Source organism: Girardinichthys multiradiatus, chromosome 20 (assembly GCF_021462225.1).
Source record: "Girardinichthys multiradiatus isolate DD_20200921_A chromosome 20, DD_fGirMul_XY1, whole genome shotgun sequence".
Taxonomy (NCBI): domain Eukaryota; kingdom Metazoa; phylum Chordata; class Actinopteri; order Cyprinodontiformes; family Goodeidae; genus Girardinichthys; species Girardinichthys multiradiatus.
Window position 1 is genome coordinate 42,876,749 of NC_061812.1, and position 22,763 is coordinate 42,899,511.

Here is a 22,763-nt window from a genome sequence, read left to right on the forward strand (position 1 = left end):
GAAACTGCTAGTTATAAGGTTGACTCAAACATTTAACTTGTGAGGTTGTCACATACAGGTCCTTCTAAAAAAATTAGCATATTGTGATAAAGTTCATTATTTTCCATAATGTCATGATGAAAATTTAACATTCATATATTTTAGATTCATTGCAGACTAACTGAAATATTTCAGGTCTTTTATTGTCTTAATGCGGATGATTTTGGCATACAGCTCATGAAAACCCAAAATTCCTATCTCACAAAATTAGCATATCATTAAAAGGGTCTCTAAACGAGCTATGAACCTAATCATCTGAATCAACGAGTTAACTCTAAACACCTGCAAAAGATTCCTGAGGCCTTTAAAACTCCCAGCCTGGTTCATCACTCAAAACCCCAATCATGGGTAAGACTGCCGACCTGACTGCTGTCCAGAAGGCCACTATTGACACCCTCAAGCAAGAGGGTAAGACACAGAAAGAAATTTCTGAACGAATAGGCTGTTCCCAGAGTGCTGTATCAAGGCACCTCAGTGGGAAGTCTGTGGGAAGGAAAAAGTGTGGCAGAAAACGCTGCACAACGAGAAGAGGTGACCGGACCCTGAGGAAGATTGTGGAGAAGGGCCGATTCCAGACCTTGGGGGACCTGCGGAAGCAGTGGACTGAGTCTGGAGTAGAAACATCCAGAGCCACCGTGCACAGGCGTGTGCAGGAAATGGGCTACAGGTGCCACATTCCCCAGTCCTGGGCTACAGAGAAGCAGCACTGGACTGTTGCTCAGTGGTCCAAAGTACTTTTTTCGGATGAAAGCAAATTCTGCATGTCATTCGGAAATCAAGGTGCCAGAGTCTGGAGGAAGACTGGGGAGAAGGAAATGCCAAAATGCCAGAAGTCCAGTGTCAAGTACCCACAGTGATGGTCTGGGGTGCCGTGTCAGCTGCTGGTGTTGGTCCACTGTGTTTTATCAAGGGCAGGGTCAATGCAGCTAGCTATCAGGAGATTTTGGAGCACATCATGCTTCCATCTGCTAAAAAGCTTTATGGAGATGAAGATTTCATTTTTCTGCAGGACCTGGCACCTGCTCACAGTGCCAAAACCACTGGTAAATGGTTTACTGACCATGGTATCAATGTGCTCAATTGGCCTGCCAACTCTCCTGACCTGAACCCCATAGAGAATCTGTGGGATATTGTGAAGAGAACGTTGAGAGACTCAAGACCCAACACTCTGGATGAGCTAAAGGCCGCTATCGAAGCATCCTGGGCCTCCATAAGACCTCAGCAGTGCCACAGGCTGATTGCCTCCATGCCACGCCGCATAGAAGCAGTCATTTCTGCAAAAGGATTCCCGACCAAGTATTGAGTGCATAACTGTACATGATTATTTGAAGGTTGACGTTTTTTGTATTAAAAACACTTTTCTTTTATTCTTTGGATGAAATATGCTAATTTTGTGAGATAGGAATTTTGGGTTTTCATGAGCTGTATGCCAAAATCATCCGTATTAAGACAATAAAAGACCTGAAATATTTCAGTTAGTGTGCAATGAATCTAAAATATATGAATGTTAAATTTTCATCATTACATTATAGAAAATAATGAACTTTATCACAATATGCTAATTTTTTGAGAAGGACCTGTACAATAAGGACCTAAAATACTCCCCAAAGGTAAGGGGGCAGCGGAGTTTTGTGATTTTCTTTGTGGTGCTCATACCTGATGAACAATAGGTACTGAGTGCACCATCAGACATTTGATGCGAGTGCTTCAGTTCTTTGTGTGGTGGAGACATCTCTGTCTGAATCCAAATTACTGTGGTTGACACCAAGCCTTATTCCACTCTCCACATTAGAGTTCTGTCTGCGCTGTGAAATGAAGGGTAAGTACATAGGGGGGCTTTGTTTTTGTAGTGGAACGTCAGCTGGAACAGCCCCCCGCCCCGATGTCTGGCTGCAGCTGATGTGAAGCAGCAGAGATAGAGGGAGACAGCTGGATGAGATGCTCTCAACCTTCGGTCACTGCCGAAGTCCTGAAGGCATCCAAGACCTCCCCTGAGCTTGCCTATGACGCACATCACCAAGAGGCGCTGTGAATCAATAAATCTGCTCAGTGGCAGGAAAGTGTGCGTTCTGAGGAAGGAAGGAAGGAAGGAAGGAAGGAATGGAGGGAAAGGAGGTAAAGGCTTGTAGTACAGTGCTGTTCGTGGGATTTATGGACAACATGTGTACAACAGGCTCCTCTTACAGAAAGGCCTGCAGGGAGGACTGTGCTGTAAACTCGTTTGTCATTTACAGGGTTGACAGGAGAGGTTATATAGGGTGTGGTGGGTTTTAAATACTGGTTTGGTTGGTTTACAGCTTCAGAACGCACAAAACCCGCCCGACAACTCAGCACAGCAATGAGAAAACACCTGAGCACCAGGTCTCAGTGTTTACAATACTCTTTTAGTCATACTTGTATTACTTGACAATGGTACTCATACGCCTTGAACCTTTCCACATTTTGCAATCTTCCAACCATAAACTTCAATGACTTTATGTTTAACTAACACAAAATAGTTATTTAATACTATCCCAAGCTTTGACCACCTTACAGAGCACCGTTGAACTGATCAGTTGAAGTGGAAATAGTACGGCACAACTGCAAACCTACCATCCACCAAAACAGACCAGCAGGCCAAGGAGGACATTAATCAGAGAAGCAGCCAAGAGGCCCATGGTAGCTGTGGAGGAGCTGCTGAGTTCCCCAGCTCAAGTGGCAGTAAATCTGTGGCAGAAAACTAACACTACACATCACCCTGAAGACACCATCTCCAATGAGGAGGATTTTCTTCTACAGCTGGTCAGAGTTCATGGGAAAACAGATGGTGTTAAACACGAGGCAACCCTGGGGAAAAGCCTGTTAAAACCTGCAAAAGACTAAATGACAATGACCATAAACACACCGAACCATATGGAAATGGCTTAAATCAAAGTTTGTTCATTTGTTAGAATGGCCTAGTCACATTCGAACTAATAGTAATTTTTAAGCTTCGAAAATTGATGTTCACACACGCTCCATCCAATATGACCGAGTTAAAGCTATGTTGCTAAGAATCGGCATAAATGTCAGTCTGTAGATGTGCAAAACTAGTAGAAACATACAGGTCCTTCTCAAAAAATTAGCATATTGTGATAAAGTTCATTATTTTCCATAATGTCATGATGAAAATTTAACATTCATATATTTTAGATTCATTGCACACTAACTGAAATATTTCAGGTCTTTTATTGTCTTAATACGGATGATTTTGGCATACAGCTCATGAAAACCCAAAATTCCTATCTCACAAAATTAGCATATCATTAAAAGGGTCTCTAAACGAGCTATGAACCTAATCATCTGAATCAACGAGTTAACTCTAAACACCTGCAAAAGATTCCTGAGGCCTTTAAAACTCCCAGCCTGGTTCATCACTCAAAACCCCAATCATGGGTAAGACTGCCGACCTGACTGCTGTCCAGAAGGCCACTATTGACACCCTCAAGCAAGAGGGTAAGACACAGAAAGAAATTTCTGAACGACTAGGCTGTTCCCAGAGTGCTGTATCAAGGCACCTCAGTGGGAAGTCTGTGGGAAGGAAAAAGTGTGGCAGAAAACGCTGCACAACGAGAAGAGGTGACCGGACCCTGAGGAAGATTGTGGAGAAGGGCCGATTCCAGACCTTGGGGGACCTGCGGAAGCAGTGGACTGAGTCTGGAGTAGAAACATCCAGAGCCAGCGTGCACAGGCGTGTGCAGGAAATGGGCTACAGGTGCCACATTCCCCAGTCCTGGGCTACAGAGAAGCAGCACTGGACTGTTGCTCAGTGGTCCAAAGTACTTTTTTCAGATGAAAGCAAATTCTGCATGTCATTCGGAAATCAAGGTGCCAGAGCCTGGAGGAAGACTGGGGAGAAGGAAATGCCAAAATGCCAGAAGTCCAGTATCAAGTACCCACAGTCAGTGATGGTCTGGGGTGCCGTGTCAGCTGCTGGTGTTGGTCCACTGTGTTTTATCAAGGGCAGGGTCAATGCAGCTAGCTATCAGGAGATTTTGGAGCACTTCATGCTTCCATCTGCTGAAAAGCTTTATGGAGATGAAGATTTCATTTTTCAGCACGACCTGGCACCTGCTCACAGTGCCAAAACCACTGGTAAATGGTTTACTGACCATGGTATCACTGTGCTTAATTGGCCTGCCAACTCTCCTGACCTGAACCCCACAGAGAATCTGTGGGATATTGTGAAGAGAACGTTGAGAGACTCAAGACCCAACACTCTGGATGAGCTAAAGGCCGCCATCGAAGCATCCTGGGCCTCCATAAGACCTCAGCAGTGCCACAGGCTGGTTGCCTCCATGCCACGCCGCATTGAAGCAGTCATTTCTGCAAAAGGATTCCCGACCAAGTATTGAGTGCATAACTGTACATGATTATTTGAAGGTTGACGTTTTTTGTATTAAAAACACTTTTCTTTTTTTGGTCGGATGAAATATGCTAATTTTGTGAGATAGGAATTTTGGGTTTTCATGAGCTGTATGCCAAAATCATCCGTATTAAGACAATAAAAGACCTGAAATATTTCAGTTAGTGTGCAATGAATCTAAAATATATGAATGTTAAATTTTCATCATTACATTATGGAAAATAATGAACTTTATCACAATATGCTAATATTTTGAGAAGGACCTGTATTACTAAAGGCCTGCAGTCATAAATGCAGTGAAAGATGAAACTACAAGACATTGACTTAAGGAGGCGGAATATAAATGTACGCCACGCTTTCCAGATTGTTATCCGTAAAAGAAAATTATTTTTCCTCAACTTCACAATAATGCACTACTTTGTCACATAAAATTTCAATTAAAAAATTAAAAATGTTTTCTGTCTACTTTAAATACATAAGTGACAAAAACACTGGCTCAAATACCTTTTATTGCAAACAAATGCACAATTATACAAATAACTAAGAACCAGCTTAACAATTATTGTTCACTATATATTACATGTGCCTTTTTGTCAAATATACAAAAAAACGCTCTACAAAGGAGAGAACAACTCTATTTACAATAACAACACTTACATACGGGTTCATTCTCTAGTGAGAAAAGACAAGCACCGGCCCATGATTTCCAGCATGGATCAAATAACCATGTTATAACAAACACAAAACAGTAGTGGCAGTAATCTCAAACCTATTACCTGCTGTAATACTCACATGGTGCTACAAATAAGGATTTGGCTCTTTTATTTTGTATTTAGTGATAAATGGAACGACTAAATGGGTAGTGGAGGAGATGCTGTGATAATCTGCATTAAGTATCGTTTTTATTAACTCATCTTGAGTTTAATCCTTTATCTCGATACATGAAGGATTCGTGTATCAACATGAACGCTGAAGATGATCGTGAACGCTGGAACCTCCTTTGTGGTTCCAGCGTTCATACAAGACAGTCAGGAAGAGAAACGGGTCAGTCATTCATGTTGTTCGTCATCGTTCAGGTTCCTTTTTGCAGAGACAGACTCAGTTCTGTGTGAAGGCTTGTATCTCTGGAGGTAAACATCGTCAAAGTGTATTCTGATTTCCGTTTGGCTGAAACATACAGTCCATAGTAGGTTTAGTTTCAGTGCAGGGCTGATACCACCACAAACACTTCCAACCCTCATATGCACACTCCACTGAGGTTGGATTGAACTTCATCTGAGGCCTTTTATCAGTCTGCAAACTGCATTCAAGAGAAGTTTGAAACTGAAAGCACTTCATTTGTTTCATTCCATTAAGTTTCTTCATTCTTGTAGGGCTCTTCCAACAAAAAAAAAACGAAAATAAAAACAAAAAAAAAAAACAGGTAAGTGCAGTCTAAGGCACAATGACAGCTTGCCAATGCAAACAAATCCCACACAACACGACACCCAACTAGACTATAGTTCCTTGTTTGGAGCCTTCATGCCAGAAAATCTGCTCATCTGGGTCCACACTGTGCGTTGGGTTGTTCATTTGGGAGTCCATGTGTCTTACATCTACATAGGACCTGGAAGAAACACAAAGGATTGGAGGACATTTGGTGAGGTAGCCAAGGGATCAAAAATAGAATCAATGAACGTTACACAAAACGTTTTGGATAGAGATGCACCGAGAAATCAGCTGGTGACCAGAACTGGCTGATTTTACCCATGACTGACCCTGATCGGCTGGTCAAAAAAATCTAAATCTTTCATTTTTTTTTTATCTGTCATCATACCATACCTAAGCACTAACTGGTAAGATGTTTAGGTGTGGAAGTTGTTCCTCAAGGAAGAACACCGTTAGCCATTTTGAGTTTTAGATAAGGTATACAAAAGCTAAAAGCAGCTTCTAGAAAGGAAAATATTTTTTATGAAGGCCTGTTGGTTGTTCACTAAGGCTGCTACAACAGAGAGGAACACTTCAAGAAGTAACAGGAAGCTGAACACATTACAGCAATGTTCCTCCGTTATATCCATTTAAAGAGAGCAATTCCATCGGTTCTAAAATGTTGGATTAGAAACTGTCAGCATCCTTCCTGAACCCTGGGTACGGTAGTGGCGCAGAGGTAAACCATGTAGCTCGTATAGAGTGGCTACAGTCCTCGACACAGCGGTCACGGGTTCACCTGGACTGGCTCTGTGTCTACCTGTGACACCTTTCTGAAGAAGGGCATCATCCAAGCTTCTGCTGGCAACAACTTAATGCTCACCCTCTACCGATGATCCACATAGCCCTGTCTTTTAGTGTTTAACCCTTTCTCTCTCCTAGACATGGAAATTGACTGAGCTTTTACTGTGACTAACTCTATGTGCTCTCTTTCAGACTCTAACCTTGAAAACTGGCTCAGAGTTTATCTGTTCTTTCTTTCTAGATGAAACGACTAAAGGAGCTACATCCATTAACATTTACTTTTCCTTCCCATAGAAAGTACTCCTGGATCAGTGCTTCTGTGTTCTTTTTGTGTCTCTGCTCTGTTCTCTCAAACCCCCAGTTGGTCGTGACAGATGGCCGCTCACATTGACCCTGGTTCTGCTGGAGGTTTCTTCCTGTTAAAAGGGAGTTTTTCCTCTTCACTTTCGCTACATGCATGCTCAGTATGAGGGATTGCTGCAAAGTCAACGCCAGTGACTGTCCACTGTCTCTACATGCTCATCCTGGAGGAGTGAATGCTGTGGGTCACTGACTGGATGCAATCTGCTGGGTTTCCTTAGATAGAAAAACTTTTTATCCAATTTGAATAAATAACTAACTCCGACTGCACTGTTCAATTGTTAGGATTAATAGGAATGTATGTACCTGACTGTTGTGAAGTGCCTTGAGACAACATCTGTTGTGAATTGGCGCTATATAAATAAAACTGAATTGAATTGAATGTACAGGCCGCTGACCTTTGCTACATGTCTTTCCCTTTCTGTCTCCACCCCATTTCCTGTTGGTTAACTTACAAAAATGAAGGCCACTAGTGCCACTGTTACATTTTGAGATGTAAAGAAAGGATTTATTTGAGCTACATTTTTTCTTGTGAAGGAGTAACTTAGATTTGTTGTAATCCTTTTTGGTTGGCTTTTATAGACTTTTTGCTGTAACCTGATGAGAGAATAATTTCTTTTTTTAAGTAAATACACATTTTATTGTTAAGACAGTTTTATGTTTATTTATTAAGAAAATAGAAAAAATAAATTTTTTTAATTCTTTTAAAAATAATTTGAAATTGACAGTAATTGGTCACAAGAATCTCAGATCGGTGCATCTCTAATTTTGGGTTTGTTAATTGTAGGGTCAGTTTTAAATCCAGAGTCAAATTTAGTCACACATTAAAAGTAAAAGCAGGCCAACATTACAAACATGCACAGATTTCAATGCCATAATGTTCAGAGGTCACATATTTCCTCTGCCACACAGGTGCTCTCCCGCCACCATAAAACACCCAGCTTAATGAATCAAAAGAAGTGGTTGGAAGTGATTGGAGCGTTCTGTTAAACCCTGTTGCATAACTAAAACCACACATCACCATCACCACGATATCCATGATGGCAGCTTCTTCTTGTCTCTCACCCTTTCTGGTCTGCTGTGACTGATAATTAGGGGGTTAATTTTCCTGGTCAGTGGCATAGGCACCAGCAGCAAACCTCTCTAAAGGCCCTGCAGGGCCCATCATCCTATGAATGCTCCGCCACTGAATTTCTGGGAGGCATCTGTGCATGAGAAGGGGCAAAGGTCATGGTTGATTGACAGAATGTGGGCAGGGAGTTTCTGTGTGTATCAACAGGACAGCAAGATGCAGAAGAGAACAAAGGAAAAAAAAAAGACTGCAGTTAAGGCACGCTGTGAAATGTGACCACTGGATGAAAATATGCCATCTGACAAGTGTTGCAAGGCAGGCATATTTTAATTAAGCCATGCAATAACCGTATTATACACGACAAAGATGCAGTAAATATCTCAAAAATGAAAAGGTTACTCAAAAACATCAACAAGCAAAACTCTGGGGACACACCAACAGAGGCAAAGGCACAGACTCAGGCTACCAATGCATTGCCGTTTACTTACTATGAGCTACCTTCTGCAAAAGACACCTTACTGAGCCTGTGGGCCAAGGGGAGCTGTTGCTGCGCAGGGCCAGAAACCACTTGCCTGACTCGACAGCCAGGGGAGTACGAAGAAGAGGACAGGGAGGAATCGTAAGGGGGAATGGAGGAGGAGGAAGGACTAGTGGGAGAAAAAGTACAGCGCCTCTGGCTGTCAGGACTGTACCAACAGCCTTTTAAAAGCTGGGAGGTGGCGGATCTATAAGAGAGCAGGGGCCAGAGGACAGTTAAACAGAGCAGGGCCAGAAAGCTCTGAGGAAAACCTGACTGATGGCAACACAAATCCTATAATCCTGCCACACCAGACCATCATTTATCAAACAGCCGGATGTTTGTGGAACACGTTTAATCATTTACAGGAGAATCAAAAGATAATATTTATATATTATTAGTTTAGAGTATTGTGTGCAAAATATAACACAAATAAACAGTAGTTTCTTAATTCTTTAGCAAATGAAACAGTAACACTTAGCTCTGGGGATCAGGAGGATCAGGGAGTGGCTTATTGGATAAGAAAAGCTGAAGCCAAGTTTTTTTTTCCCTCACCTGCTGTGAACCGGGTGGCTGTAGGGGGCTGCGCTGTACGGGTAGGAGATCGACTCGCGGATGGGCATGTCATTATCTGATATACCACGATTACTCATGCGCCAGTTTCCACTGGAGGAGGTTGACGACGCTGGAGAAAAATGGTACAGATTAATGACTGAACAAGCTAAATGAGAAACTAACGCACGGTGCAACAGACCAACCTGAGGAGTAACACACATTCCTGTGGTTCTGAGGATAAGGTGCAGGCATGCTCAGGCCCTGCTGGGAGCCTCTGTCGTAGTCACAGTTATATATTCCCTGTTTTTGCGGAGCCTTGCGTTGGTACCAGCCTTTCAGGTGTTCCGCCACCAGTGCCCTCTGGATGTTCTTGCTGACCTGCTCGGTGCTGTGGTGTGCCGGACGGTTCCTGGACGGCCGTAGCGTGCCATAAACGTTGTGTGAAACGACGTCTATCCCGTCTGAGGTGTACTGAGAGCGGACGTCGTGGCTGTAGTAAGCTGCCTGAGTGTGGTGGTAGGAAGGGTTGATGTTGTAGTGTCCCTCAATCTCATCCTCGTACATGTAAACTCTGCTGGAGTAAGGTTCTGGCTCCACGTAGTTTGGATAGCCGGTGACATAATAGGCCGTGGTGGTGGGCCGCCCTTGGGGCTGGTAGGTGTTGTAGCGGGTGTCCGGCTGAGCCAGGTTGGGCATGCTGCCAGTGTTGGCGTACAGGTCTTTTCTGTGGCGGCCCCGAGCTCGCTGCCTGTGGGTGTGGTTGCCGGCGGCGCTGTACTCCATGCTGGACTGGCTTGTGTGTGACGAGCCGTCGTCGATGACCTCCGTGCTGTTGCAGCGTCGGGATGGGGAGACAGGGATCGACGGTACTAGCAGTTTGGTCTCCATCATGAGCCGAGACACCGATTCCAAACTCCCACTTCTCTGATGGAGATGTTGGGGAGCATCCTCTAATCTACAAAGATAATCAAAGTTGATTAATAGGACTGTTTTGATTGATACAACAAAAGCTGTTTCTGAAGCAAACATGAAACACAACCAAGGCAAAAACATGAACTGTGAGATCTGATGTACTGATGCTGATTTCTTTTTTTTTTATCAAAGCACCATGACACATACAGGAAATAAAAAGTCCTATGGCTTCTTTATTAGTGGTAGCAGTTTTGAATTCAACAGAAAATAATGGAATTACAACATTATCTCCACATTTGCTTCAAAACATATGTCCATAAACTTTAAATCTATTCAAACTTAAAAACTGCATGTTGTTGGCTGATGTGTTTATGGACACAGTATTGTGGTATTTCTTAGGTTTTAATCAATTTTCTCAATAGGGAGAAAAAAAAACAGATTTTTCTTTGTTGACCTACTAATCACTGATCAAATCACATATCATTTGAGAAATTGTCTGATTCTAATCTCTGGGGGGGATCAGTAGCTATACATTTTCATTTCTAAATTCCAAGATTTTCCAAACCTAGTTTTTTTTTTTTTTTTAGATTTCTAAGTTTATTTTCTGCTGCTTTTGTTTATTTAAATACAAATATTCCCCATAAATTTACAGAAAAATATTTATTTTTTAAACTTAAAATAATGTGATATCCACAGAAGTTTTTTTTAAATTCCATTTTCAGCCTTTAGTTGCAAATAGACACAGTAACAGACAAATATCTGAATGAATTTGTGAATGTGAATTTCGCCACTTTTTAGCAGTCTATTCAAAATTAAACTAAACTAAAATCACAAGCTTTCATTTGACCCGAAAAACAATAAAAGGATGAAAATTTTTTCTCATATTCCATTATCTTTTTCCCCAGTCTTACCCAGAGTTAATTCATGCAGTAAAACCCTGTATGAATTAGGCGATTCATCTTCGAGGCCTTACCTTAGCTGTGTGCTGCTGTAGGCATTGCGGGTGAGGAGAGGGGTGGGAGGCATGCTGCGGGCATCATAGGGCTGTCTGGACGGCAGTCTGAGTGGGTTGTTGCAGCTTGATAAGGCATCACTGGGACTATGATGGAGTGATTCCTGGACTTGGTCATAATTTAGCCTGGAACAGAGATAAGAACTTCATTTTGTAGGCCATTCAACTCTTTGGGGCAAAGTCTTTTTTTTCTTTTACAGAATAAATGTAACTTCTCTATAAGAACGATAAAGCTGGCTTTGCTTGACAGGAGGACACTGACGTAATTTCTCACACGAGTGATTCCCATTAAAAGGTGAACTGAAAGCTCTTTTCATGCTATTAGCAAGAATTCTGGGTGTTTAAAAATATTTTTTAGCCTAACTGCCATCGGTTATGCAGCAGCTGCCATTTGAACTAAATATCCAACACCACTTTTTCCTGTGTTCCTCTCTCTTTCTCTCAGCTTGGGACTGTTGTCTACTCATTTGCATGCACAACGTGTTTTTTTCTTCTATTTTTAAAACCAGAGCTTTTGGCTGATAAGAGGGAGGTAGCTGGAGAGGCAGGAAGAGGAGGGAGGTGACTGGCAGGAATTTAGCTCTTGATATGCTCTGCAGGTCTCAACTAGTTCTCTGCTTTGGGTTATCAAAGCTACAGCAGTAACCACATATTAACACACAGAGCCTATCAGTTGTGTTTTTCAATAGTCTGTCTGATAACAGTGTATTTTGACCAGTTCTGTTGTCTACATAATCTTTGAGTTGTAAACACAAATGTCCTTTTCTGACATGAACCTTTATCAAAGCAACTGTGTTTGAAGGCTTTATTGTACTGGGCCCTCAAAAGACATGTTTTCCACATTTTGAACCATATTAATGTGTTCCATGAGTGTCAGTGCTGGCTCTATACCTTCTTTGTGAGTGCTGGTCATTAGCAGAGGCTCGTCTGTCTTTGCTGCAGGTGTCCAGAGTTTCTGCATGCTGCAGTCTTGGGGAGTACTGGACTGATCGGGAACGTTCCCTCTGAGAACCCAGTTCATCATCTAGAAGACAGAAAGTAAGACTGATCCACATTGGGTGAAGGGATGAAGGAAATAGATGCACTTACCGGCACACTTACCATCATCCAGAGTAAGGCTGTCAGAAAGAGAACTGAGGTCTGAACGTTGCACATCATCTGAGAAAGAGATAAATAAAAGCATTTTTATTAAATTACCAAAACATGAGCCATGTTGAACATCCTATGATGTGTAACCAGTCCTTACTGCTGATAAACTACCTGGTAGGATAATCGAGGTTCTCTGAGGTTTCCTTCCTATTTTCATCCTATAGTTATTTATCTCTTTCTCAATTTCATCCAGCTTCCTCATGGAGTCCAGGTGGTTGTGTCTTCTTTTCCTCTTCATTGTTTTGTCAAGGCCATTCTCTTTGGCAAGCTTATCGGCTGCCTCTACGATCCTTTGCTGCAAGGCACGCTTGCTCTCCAGATTTCTAAGATGTGGCTCCTGTAGGAAAACACCAAACACCCACTCAGTTAGAGGGGAGTTTCCAAAGAATACACAGAGATCTTCTCAAAAGCTCTCCTTGGAACAAAGAAACAGACTTTGAACATCCCTGACTAGAGTTAGACAAAGCCAGTATTTTAACTAGGAAAATAATTAATTGTGTCAGCTAAAATATTCATATTTGTATTTTGTTACATGTTATTAACGGAGCTGGAAGTGGTAACCAGCTAAAGCCTGACCCTGAAGTGTTTAACTTAAAGGATTATGTTCATTTAAGACACAAAACATATGTTAAACTCTTAATCCAAATTTCAACAGTACACTGGATTTAAATGACTGAAACAAACACAGTGTAGAAATAACACTGTTGAACAAACCACACTAGCTTCATAACAAACAGCAACACAGCAAAACAATATATTTACAAACCTCGTCATACAGGTTAAGATCATCCAGCTTGAAAGCTGCACCAACACGGCGACGCACATGAGGTGGTTTCTCGCCTGTGGCCAAGGGATATTCTTTAGGCAGTTTGCCTGTGAGCTCCTGCAAATCAAAACCAGACGTCAGTCTGGATACTGAAGATCTGAATCGAAATCAAGAGTCAGAGACACTTACAGCTTCCCTCATGCAGATCTTTTTCAGTTCTTCAAGTTTTTGTGTCAGTGCATCTTGAAGGTCCTTTTCCTTCTTTTTTAATTCGGCGATCTTTTCTTTCTTCTGCTCTTCACTGACTTCAGAGTCTGCAGAACCTGGAATAGGCATATGTTCAATTAACCACAGCTTATCACCATAAATCATCCCTCATAAATCTGATGTAAAACTGATGAGCTGTGAGTACCAGTTGAAATGAGGCTGCCGTTACTGGCCATGATGAGTGGATTATTGCTCTCAACACTGGAGAGTTTACTGATCTTCGGAGCACTGATCACTGTGAGGTCCATTGCAATGTCTCCTGAGCTTCTGGTTGTGGTCATGTTGGACTGTGAGGAGAAGACACAGACAGATGAAATATGCTGGAAAAGAACAGACATTAAACTGGGACTGTGAGTATTTCATGTCAAAGTGCAAAAGCCCGGAGATGTAAGCAGCTATTTAAAAGAGACAAGTCAACATGTGGAGGGAACTTTTGAGAGTCAGACACTGAGCAGATAACAGGAAGGCTGAATGAAGCACAGCACAGGTGTACTGTTTGTTTCCTTCCAACATTGATCTTTTATGCCACATGTTAAATTTTTGGACATCTCCCAAGTTAGTTTTATGATCTATACTCTACAGGAAATAAACACAGAAAATGCATTTTAGTAATCCTAGTCAAGCTAATCAAGCCAATATAAGATGTTCCGGTGATTTGAAATTTTCAAATTTAACATTTTTTCTTTTGTTTTCAAATAATTGTAAAACCCTGTTTTACAGCAACTGCTCTCAAAGCTGTCCTCTGCTCCCGATATAAATAACTAATGTCTGCTAATGACAGGACATCTTGAAAAAGCTAATCATAGAGCACCTTTATTTTTGCTAAGAGAAATTAGAATAAAACTCTAAAGCGGCATCAGTATTGGCTGGTTAAAGCTTAAAATCCAGAGATCATTGCATCCTCACTAATAACTTCTAACCTAGGTATATGCTCCCAACAGTGAGCCAGTGTTCTAACAGTTGTACAAGGAGGCAAACACAGTTTCTTTTTTTTCTTTTTCTGAACAATGGTATTGAACATACAATGGCCTTCCAAACAAAAAACAACAAAAAAACGTTTATTTTTTGCGATAAAGTATATTTGTTTTTCTTCTTTTAGTTGTTTATCAGAAGAATGGTAGGAAAACTCTTTTTGTAAGAATATTTATACATGTCTTTTTCTAATATTTAAGAAACACAGGATGACGAGCACTCAAGCTGGAACCCTGGTCAACACATTTACTCAAGTCTTCAATTATACAGATGTAGATCAGAATAATCTCTGATCACATCATTGCAACAAATCCAATCTTCTTTCTCCAGGTCAAACTAAGCCTGTGATCAGATTATTTATTTCACAGTCAGGTGGAAAAAGGCCACACACACACAGATGAAACCAGTCAAATGCTGCCAAAATGACCCTCCTTGTATCGAACCATTGCTTGACAAACCAAAAACAACACTTTAGCATGTTACAAGTCTACGTGCTGCTTCACAAACACGCACTTGGGCTTGCAGTGCCATCCTTATTAAGTCATTCAGTGACTTCCTTGTCTTCCTCATAGACAACTACACCCAAATCTTATCAGTGATCTTCACCATAACCAGATCATACCTAACCTCAGCTCACGCTTTAACCCAAAAAAAGATCACAACACTCAAGCAGACAAAGCCCTGACTGGCCCTGATCACAAGGTGGCTGACCCATAAAGGTCACTAGAGATCATGCAAGGTCTCTGACTGTGTCCTATGGTGCAAGATGTGGGTGCAAAGTTAGTAATAGAGAAACTCACTTTAGTTTGTTTCATGTCCAGATAGAACTGGTGCTGACTAATGGCCATTGCCCAGATGGTTTTGATCAGAGAGTGGCTGGCATACCAGGAGTGAATAACCAGGCCGGTTTGTCCGAATGTCCGTTTGGTTACTGCTCTTCTGCACAGGAAATAAAACAAACAGAAAAAATCTTTAACCTGCTGTTTCTAAATATTCTCTGATTAAAATAGAATTTTAATCCAATTAGACACATGGTGTTTATACAACACGGAGAAGATGATTAGCAGAACCTTTAAAGTCTGTGTGATTTATTAACAGCTTTAATAGCTGAAGCCTTCAAACTAGAGCATGTGTTAGGTGTAGGCGTCCCCTTACAACCTGAGAATAACAAAATAGCTTTTGAAGAGCAGGAAACCCCCCCATTAAACAGACAGGCTCCAGCTATTAACAGTAGGGTCTAAATGGGCCACTGGCTGAAGATGCCCTTCACAATGATAGGACATCTGATACAAGGGCAGCAACTAAAATAGGAACACTTGAGAACACAAGAGAAGCATCTCTTAAGATCAGTACAGATACATGAAGTGGTCCATCTGCTAACCTGTGTGGGTTGTTCACTTCTACTGCAAATTTCTTCTCACGGAAGTACAAGTTCTCCAACTGCTTCCACTGAAACAACTGTGAAACAAACAGAGAGATGGTTAGACTGACGGGGAGGGGCGGCTGCAGAGGCATTACATATGACTGAGTACACAAGTCAGGAGTATTGACTGAAAAGTGGGCTTGCAGCACATAAACATTAAAGTCATGTGATGCACAAAGGTTGTTAAACTAATGTACTCTGAAAACCTAAAGGTCCTGTCACATGAGAGCCCAGAAAGACAACAGACCAAAGCAAATATTAAAGTAACTCGGTTTATCTTGACACTGTAGCTAGCTTTTGGTGCAGTTCACAGGAACCCAGTGTGACAGATAGCCAGGTGTCAGTGCAAGCTCCAATCTGTACATTTTCTATAAGCACTTATTAGGGTGAAGGGTCACAGGGGGCTGGTTCCTATCTCCAGCTGTCAATGGCCGAGAGGTGCGGTGCAAGAGCTACCATAAGAGTTATTATAAAGATTTTCACAATAACAGTTGATTTCTTTGGTAAGAAATCACTGAAAGCTTCAAATGTGAATACTACATTTACATAAACAGCAACACCAAAGATATCTTCAGCTTCAAATTCAAATGCCGTATTTACACCAATAGCGATGCCAAACCTATGTGTCAGGACACAGATTAACTCCATGCACATCACAGCACTCTAAAACCATTCAGATATATATTTAGAAAGTTGACAACCAAAAATATTTAAACTTTTTTAAGTGTTTAAGACACCGGGAAAGGGACTTTTAGTAAACAGTAGCAAGTCTTACCGCGAAGGGTATTTTGTGTCAGATCCTTGTGGAATTTTCCTCGGTTTATATTAAATCCTTTGACTGTGACTTTCCCACAGGGCTAGAGCTTCATCGAACAATACCCTCTCTTGTCTGTTCTGAGGGAACCAGATAGGTGTTGCAAGTTTCAGCTGAGGTAACCACACCTCCTTAACTTCAGCTCCTCCCACCCTGACATCACCCACACCTCGTTCTGCTTCCAGCTTTCCAGTGAACTGTTGCGCCGGTTTCCTCTTCCTTTTTCTCAATCAGACCTGATGAGCAGGTTGTGGACAGGTTTTTACTAGGACAGGCTTTTTCCTTGTTAGGGGACATTTAAATGCCGGGTCTGCTTCTGGTCACCCAGACTGAATGCTTTAGAGAGAAAACTGCTTTTGACTTTTGAGCCTACACAAGCCTGGGATAACGTTGCGGAAAATGTTAAGCTACAGTTAGGATATAAAACTATTTCCCACAGTTTTGCACATGAGTACAAATCTGGTCTTTATTTAATACTGGCAAGAAGAAAGTGCTATCTGCAGTTTGCCACAAGCCATATAAGAAATCAAACAGTGGAAGAAGGTGTTCCAGCCGGATGAGACCAAAATTCAACTTTTTGGCCTACATGCAAAGTGTTGAAAATCTAACACTGTACAATATCCTGCAGCACACCATCTCCACGGTAAAACACAGTGGTGGCAGCATCATGCTGTGGAGACAGCAGGGACAGCAATCTGTTCAGAGCTAATGGGATGGATGAATAGGACTAGGGACTGAGGTTCACCTTCCACCAGGACAACTAGCAGAACTACAGTGGACTGGTTTGGATAAAGCATGTTTCTGTGTTAGAATGGTGATATATCACATATAATCCCAATAAAATAAATCAAAATTTGTGCTTACAATGTGAAAAAGTGTTAGGGGTATGAATACTTATCAAGGCATTTGTTAGTATGGTCTAATCTAATAATAGCAGATACTTCCTTTAGCACCATATCAGGGTATTTGCTCACACAGCACAACCTTTCACCGACCTCCAAAGTTGGAATGTTCTACACTATAACTAGATCGCCCCACTTTGAACATAGGAGCAGGTTTAATACATAGTATCACAGCATTCTGGATATTTACACACAAGATTGGAGCCAAAACGGCAATTCTCAGCCAACTGCTGATGAGCAAAGAGTTAAACTTAATGAACCACAGGAACCAGGCAGCAGGATGCATAAAAAAACCTAATCCCATTGTGAAGGATTCCCACACCAATTCACACAAGCTCCCACAAGCTCCTCGCAATCACTTTGCATCATTAACATGACAAAAGAGACAAGGACAACAATAAATACTTCAATGGATCATCATACCATTAGAGAAACTCCACTCTTGTAAAAGTAAGACAATCCACTCCTGGCTGGAAAAGCTGCTGTAGAGATATGTCAGTGATGAGACACACCTCAAACACTACAGTCATAAGATGACTTTATACTGGAAGCAGTCCAAGAAATCATCCAGTGACTCAACAACATCATTTCTAAATAAATAAATTTCCTAAACAAAAAAACAGCACAAAAAACGTACTCATCTTTTCTATTTACGTTTTTCTTGTAATTGCCAAACATCTGGAAGTGGAAGTTTGCCAGAAATGCCTGTGGTTTTGGTTGGGATCAGCCCGTTCAGATCCAGCTCACACCCACAACCCAAAGACCCCCAGGGCCACGAGCCTACCAACAAGTCAGGCATAGATGTTTGATTTGAGAGCATAATCCAAAAAGAAAAATGTGTCAAAGGTCATTTGTAACTTGCCTGTGCAGAGTAAGATCAGCCCCACCCTTCACATAGCACGTCACATACCAGTTTCAGCTGCATGGCAACACTGTACATTTCCGGAGAATGACACATAGCATCAAGTTTTGAAATCCTGAACAGATGGTTAACCATCAGATAAATTTTCCAAATATTATGTAATAAATAATGACTGAAGGGAACATCTTCCTTTCACCATTTTAATGTTTGTAGCAAAGACTCCTACAACTCTTCACCTTCTCTGATTAGAAACTAAAGCCATGTTTTACTTTAATAAATTAGTCAGACTTGTGTAGTAGTAAGTGGTCTTAAGGACTATTACCTGCTTTAAAAGCCCAAGTGGCAGAAGAAAGAAGGAATAGTCATGAATCTCATCTTAACCTAAGGAGAGACATCGCTGGCAGAACTCACCTCACTACCTCTAAGCTTGCAATTTAAAAAGCCTGCGTTTTTAAATGTAAGACAAAGTCCCATAACGCTGTTGTAAAGAGCTATGCTGCCTGAGACAGTGCTGTGCACAGAAACGTTGTAACTTTTCGAACATTGTGCACACTTTTTTGATGGCTCTGGAAGAGAGCACCGCTACTGTCTGCTGGTTTGTGTGCCGGGCAGACAAAAAGCACAGGTAGAAAAAGTGAACATGTAGCCGATTGTGGAGCAAACAGGACACAACAAGACCAGGGTGACAAGAGGCGCACAGGGGTCTAACTCGTGCTCTGGATCTGGCGTTTGAAAATGACATTCCAGACCTCCATATTCAGAGAGAAATTCATAGTTTGAGCAGACAAAATATTCAGATGTGTTTGCAATTTGAGTTTCAACTGCACTTAACTACTGAGTTTCAGTTTATTCCTTCTGAAAGTTATATTCTTTTGCTAAAATAACTACAAAAAAACTAATGTCATCGCATATTTTCTGAAGAATTTAATTTACACTATTTCTTGTGGTTCTGATCCAGTTAGGGTCAGCTGACTCATAAAATGTGAGCGATTGCCTTCTGATATAACCAAAAGAATTACAAATGGCTCCCTGCTGGTGGACATGATTTATTGGAGTCACATAACATTAGACTACGAGCATTTTAAATAATTGGTTCTTAAAGCGGGTACCAAACGTCCTTAGGATGGAGACAAAAAATAAAACAAAACTGGAGAAGCAAAAATGTCAAGAGGGGGAAATGACCAGAATCCATCCTAACTGATTAATTAGAATGAATATAAACTAATTCAATGCACACAAGTCGATCCCACCAGATGTAGATTTGTTTTCTTCTTATTACTGTGAGCTGAGTAGTAGCATTTTAAAGCACTATCATTTGATTTGAATGTAAATTGTAGCACAATTCGGCTTTATATGCATCTACAAGCACAACAATGTGAGCAATCAGATGACCTTGCATTGGTAATAACGTGAAATTCAGGAAAATCCACACCTTCACCCCCCAAACCACCCCTAGTAACTGTTTTGTATTGTTTGATCAATTGTGTTCTCTTCCAGGCCCAAACAGACACATTACAGTAATGAATGCAGCCTGCTGAGAGGGGCTGGCCAGAGGGCAAGAAGGAATGGCTTGGGTCGAAAACAAAGAATTAAAGCAAGGGCAGAAGCCTCTATCCATACTACCCAGGAAACTCTAATAAGGTTCTAATTTAACTGATACCACAATGTGCCGAGGAGATAGAAATGGCACAGTCTGGTTTCTATGAACCATTCCAGCACCTCAACACGTTCACTGCTGTCCCCCAGCTCTCACCTACACCCTCCTCTAGAGCCGGCAAAGGCCCAAACCTGTCCCAGAGCTCAGCAGTTTCCCATGGAGGACCATATTTACAGGTCCAGGAGGAGCAATGAGGAGAAGCATGCTGTGCCACTGTTCATTAATGACTCAGAATTCAGCATAACAGCACACCCTGCCATGTCAACAGGTTCGGCAGCAGCAGCTACGGTGAGTCTTAATAAAACAGGCTGGGGACCGAATAAACAACACTTCCCTGACAAAAGAAGCAGCAAAAACAGAAAAACCAAAGTTGTGGCACAAGACAAGAGAACCTTTATACAAATTTGAGATGTATTTTATAAAATAATTCTGGTTAATATAAGAGCTTTACAAAAAAGAACTGACCAGTGAATCACAGCTATTATAATGTAAAACTCCCTGTAGTGATCTTAGTAAAAAGAAGTTCAACATTAAAACTTTTTTTTTCAACTATTTTTCTTTTTTATAAACACAGCAAGCAGAGTTGTTTTCTATTCGTGTTGCTGGTTTTGCTGGTATTGATCCCGTCTGTTTGCTCCGACACTTGCAGCCTTGACAGTGACTCACCAAACATTTTTTCCCATCCATTTCCCTCTTCTTTCTAGCATGGGAACCAGAAACCTAATTACACCAATTTAAAGTATTGATGAATCATTAACCCTCTAACATAAAAGCATCATGATGACAGCTGAGGCGTTCATCAGGAAATGTAGAATGTCAGTATTATTTCATTATTTTCCATAATTTACTTTAATCTGTTGTCTTCAGTACTGAATGTCATTTGTTTATAACCCATTACGCTTCATTTTAAAACTCTAGGTAAAAAGTTGATCCAAGAATAACTATCGTAGGAATACAAATTGGTATAAGAAAACTTCAGAAGGTACACAAGTAATGAGATATGTTTTAAAATGTACAGCTTTTCACCCAAAAATTGGGATATATGAAAAAAATACAACAGCTGTAAACAATTCTACCTTTCTTGGTTTCAGTTTATCCTGCAAATCATACTGGCCGATGCCTTTATAGCTGACTCCCAGCCACCATGGTATTCCTTGCTTGTCCTGCATGAAAACACACAGACAACAATCATTAGAGCAAGCTTTATTGGTGGATTCTGAAAATAAGAGGCCTATTACCAAAGCTATTATCTCATTAACATCACAGAAATGGTAACGCAAGAAGAGATCAAACACATTAATGGTCTTAAAAACAACCTGCAAAGCTGACTGGGCGGTTTTAACACCACTGTTTGATCTTTTTAAAACACCTTAATTTAATAAGGTCTGGTAGGAGAAAGGCAGATTAGTACATTTCACTAAACTGTGCTCATACAGATTTTTAAACCTGCAGTCTGAGAACGAAGTGCTCTGTTAGGAACGTATGGAACAATCAGATCTCTGATGTATGATGGAGCTAGATCATTAAGGGCTTTATATGTGAGGAGGAGAATTTTAAATTCTATTCTAAATTTAATAGGGAGCCAATAAAGGGAAGCTAAAATAGGAGAAATATGATCTCTCTTTTTAATTTTCATCAGAACTCTTTCTGCAGCATTTTGAATCAGCTGAAGGCTTTTAACTGCATTTTGTGGACATCCTGATAGTAAAGAATTACAATAGTCCAGCCTTGAAGTAACAAATGCATGGACTAGTTTTTCAGCGTCACTCCTAGATAGGATATTTCTAATTTTGGCAATGTTCCTGAGATGAAAGAATGAAACCCTAGAAACTTGTTTAATATGGGATTTAAATGACATGTTCTGGTCAAAAATAACACCAAGGTTTTTTACTTTATTATCGGAGGTCAATTTAATGCCATCCAGGTTAAGTGATTGACTAAGCAGTTTCTTTTTTAAAGACTCCGGTCCAAAGACGACAACTTCTGTCTTGTCTGAATTTAGAAGCAAAAAATTTAAAGTCATCCAAGTTTTTATATCTTCAAGACATGCTTGTAAATAACTAATTAAGCTCTGAAAAGGAGTGCCTTGGAAAAGTATTTATACCAAGTGACATTTTTCAGATATGTCTCATTAAAACCTTAATATTCAATGCATTTTATTAGGATTGTATGTAATTGGACAACACAAAGTTCAGCATAATTGGGAAGTGGAAGAACGATCATACATGGCTTTTAAAAACAATCAATATGTAAAGTGTGGTGTACATTTTTATTTATCTGTATCACCCTTTACTGTGAGAAACACAGTACAACTGCCTTCAGAATGTGCCTGACTAGTAAATAAGAGTCCACCTGTGTGTAATTTATTCTCAGTAGAAAAACAGCTGGCCTGAGAGGTTTGTTAGAGAACAAACAGCAACACAAGGACTAATGAACACAGCAGACAGGTCAAGGAGAACGTTGGGGCGAAGTTTAAACCAAAGTTGGATTACAAAAGAATATCCCAAGCTTTGAACAACTCATTGAGAGCTGGTCAATCCATCATCTGAAAACGGAAAGATTATGGCACAACTGTAAACCTACCAAGACATGGTCGTCCACCTAAACAGAGAAGCAGGGCGAGGAGAGGGTAACACTAGAGCAGCCACATAGATCAGATAAGCCGTCCACTCCACAAATTTGGTCTTTAAGAAACCCGGCAGAAAAAAAGTCAGCATTGAAAGCAGCCATAAGAAATGTTTTAATTTAAAAGTTGCCACAAAACAAACCAAACATGTAAAAGAAGACAAAAGATGAATTTTTTATCTACATGCAAAATACAAACTGCTGATGGTGCAATTTATCTGTAACACATCATCCCAATGTTGAAACATGTTGGTGGTAGCATCA

General features: G+C 40.8%; 1 protein-coding gene across 5 annotated transcripts in view; it reads right to left on the bottom strand.

Annotated features, from left to right (window-relative positions):
• Window positions 1-4,914: 4,914 nt before the first annotated feature.
• Window positions 4,915-22,763, bottom strand: part of frmd4ba (FERM domain containing 4Ba) — a 67,876-nt gene continuing 50,027 nt past the window's right edge. For 2 of the 5 annotated variants that reach the window (XM_047348057.1, XM_047348053.1), the window contains exons 11-24: window positions 20,951-21,037; window positions 15,598-15,674; window positions 15,017-15,155; window positions 13,390-13,531; window positions 13,167-13,300; window positions 12,978-13,094; window positions 12,323-12,548; window positions 12,164-12,220; window positions 11,954-12,086; window positions 11,024-11,188; window positions 9,342-10,093; window positions 9,139-9,268; window positions 8,555-8,791; window positions 4,915-6,029 (exon numbers count right to left, since the gene is read on the bottom strand). In XM_047348057.1, coding sequence (XP_047204013.1) covers window position 6,029; window positions 8,555-8,791; window positions 9,139-9,268; window positions 9,342-10,093; window positions 11,024-11,188; window positions 11,954-12,086; window positions 12,164-12,220; window positions 12,323-12,548; window positions 12,978-13,094; window positions 13,167-13,300; window positions 13,390-13,531; window positions 15,017-15,155; window positions 15,598-15,674; window positions 20,951-21,037 — 2,397 coding nt within the window. In that variant the 3' untranslated portion in view covers window positions 4,915-6,028. Of the gene's footprint in view, window positions 6,030-8,059; window positions 8,200-8,553; window positions 8,792-9,138; window positions 9,269-9,341; window positions 10,094-11,023; window positions 11,189-11,953; window positions 12,087-12,163; window positions 12,221-12,322; window positions 12,549-12,977; window positions 13,095-13,166; window positions 13,301-13,389; window positions 13,532-15,016; window positions 15,156-15,597; window positions 15,675-20,950; window positions 21,038-22,763 lie in introns of those variants that run through there. The other 3 variants (XM_047348056.1, XM_047348055.1, XM_047348054.1) reach the window with 3 other exon arrangements.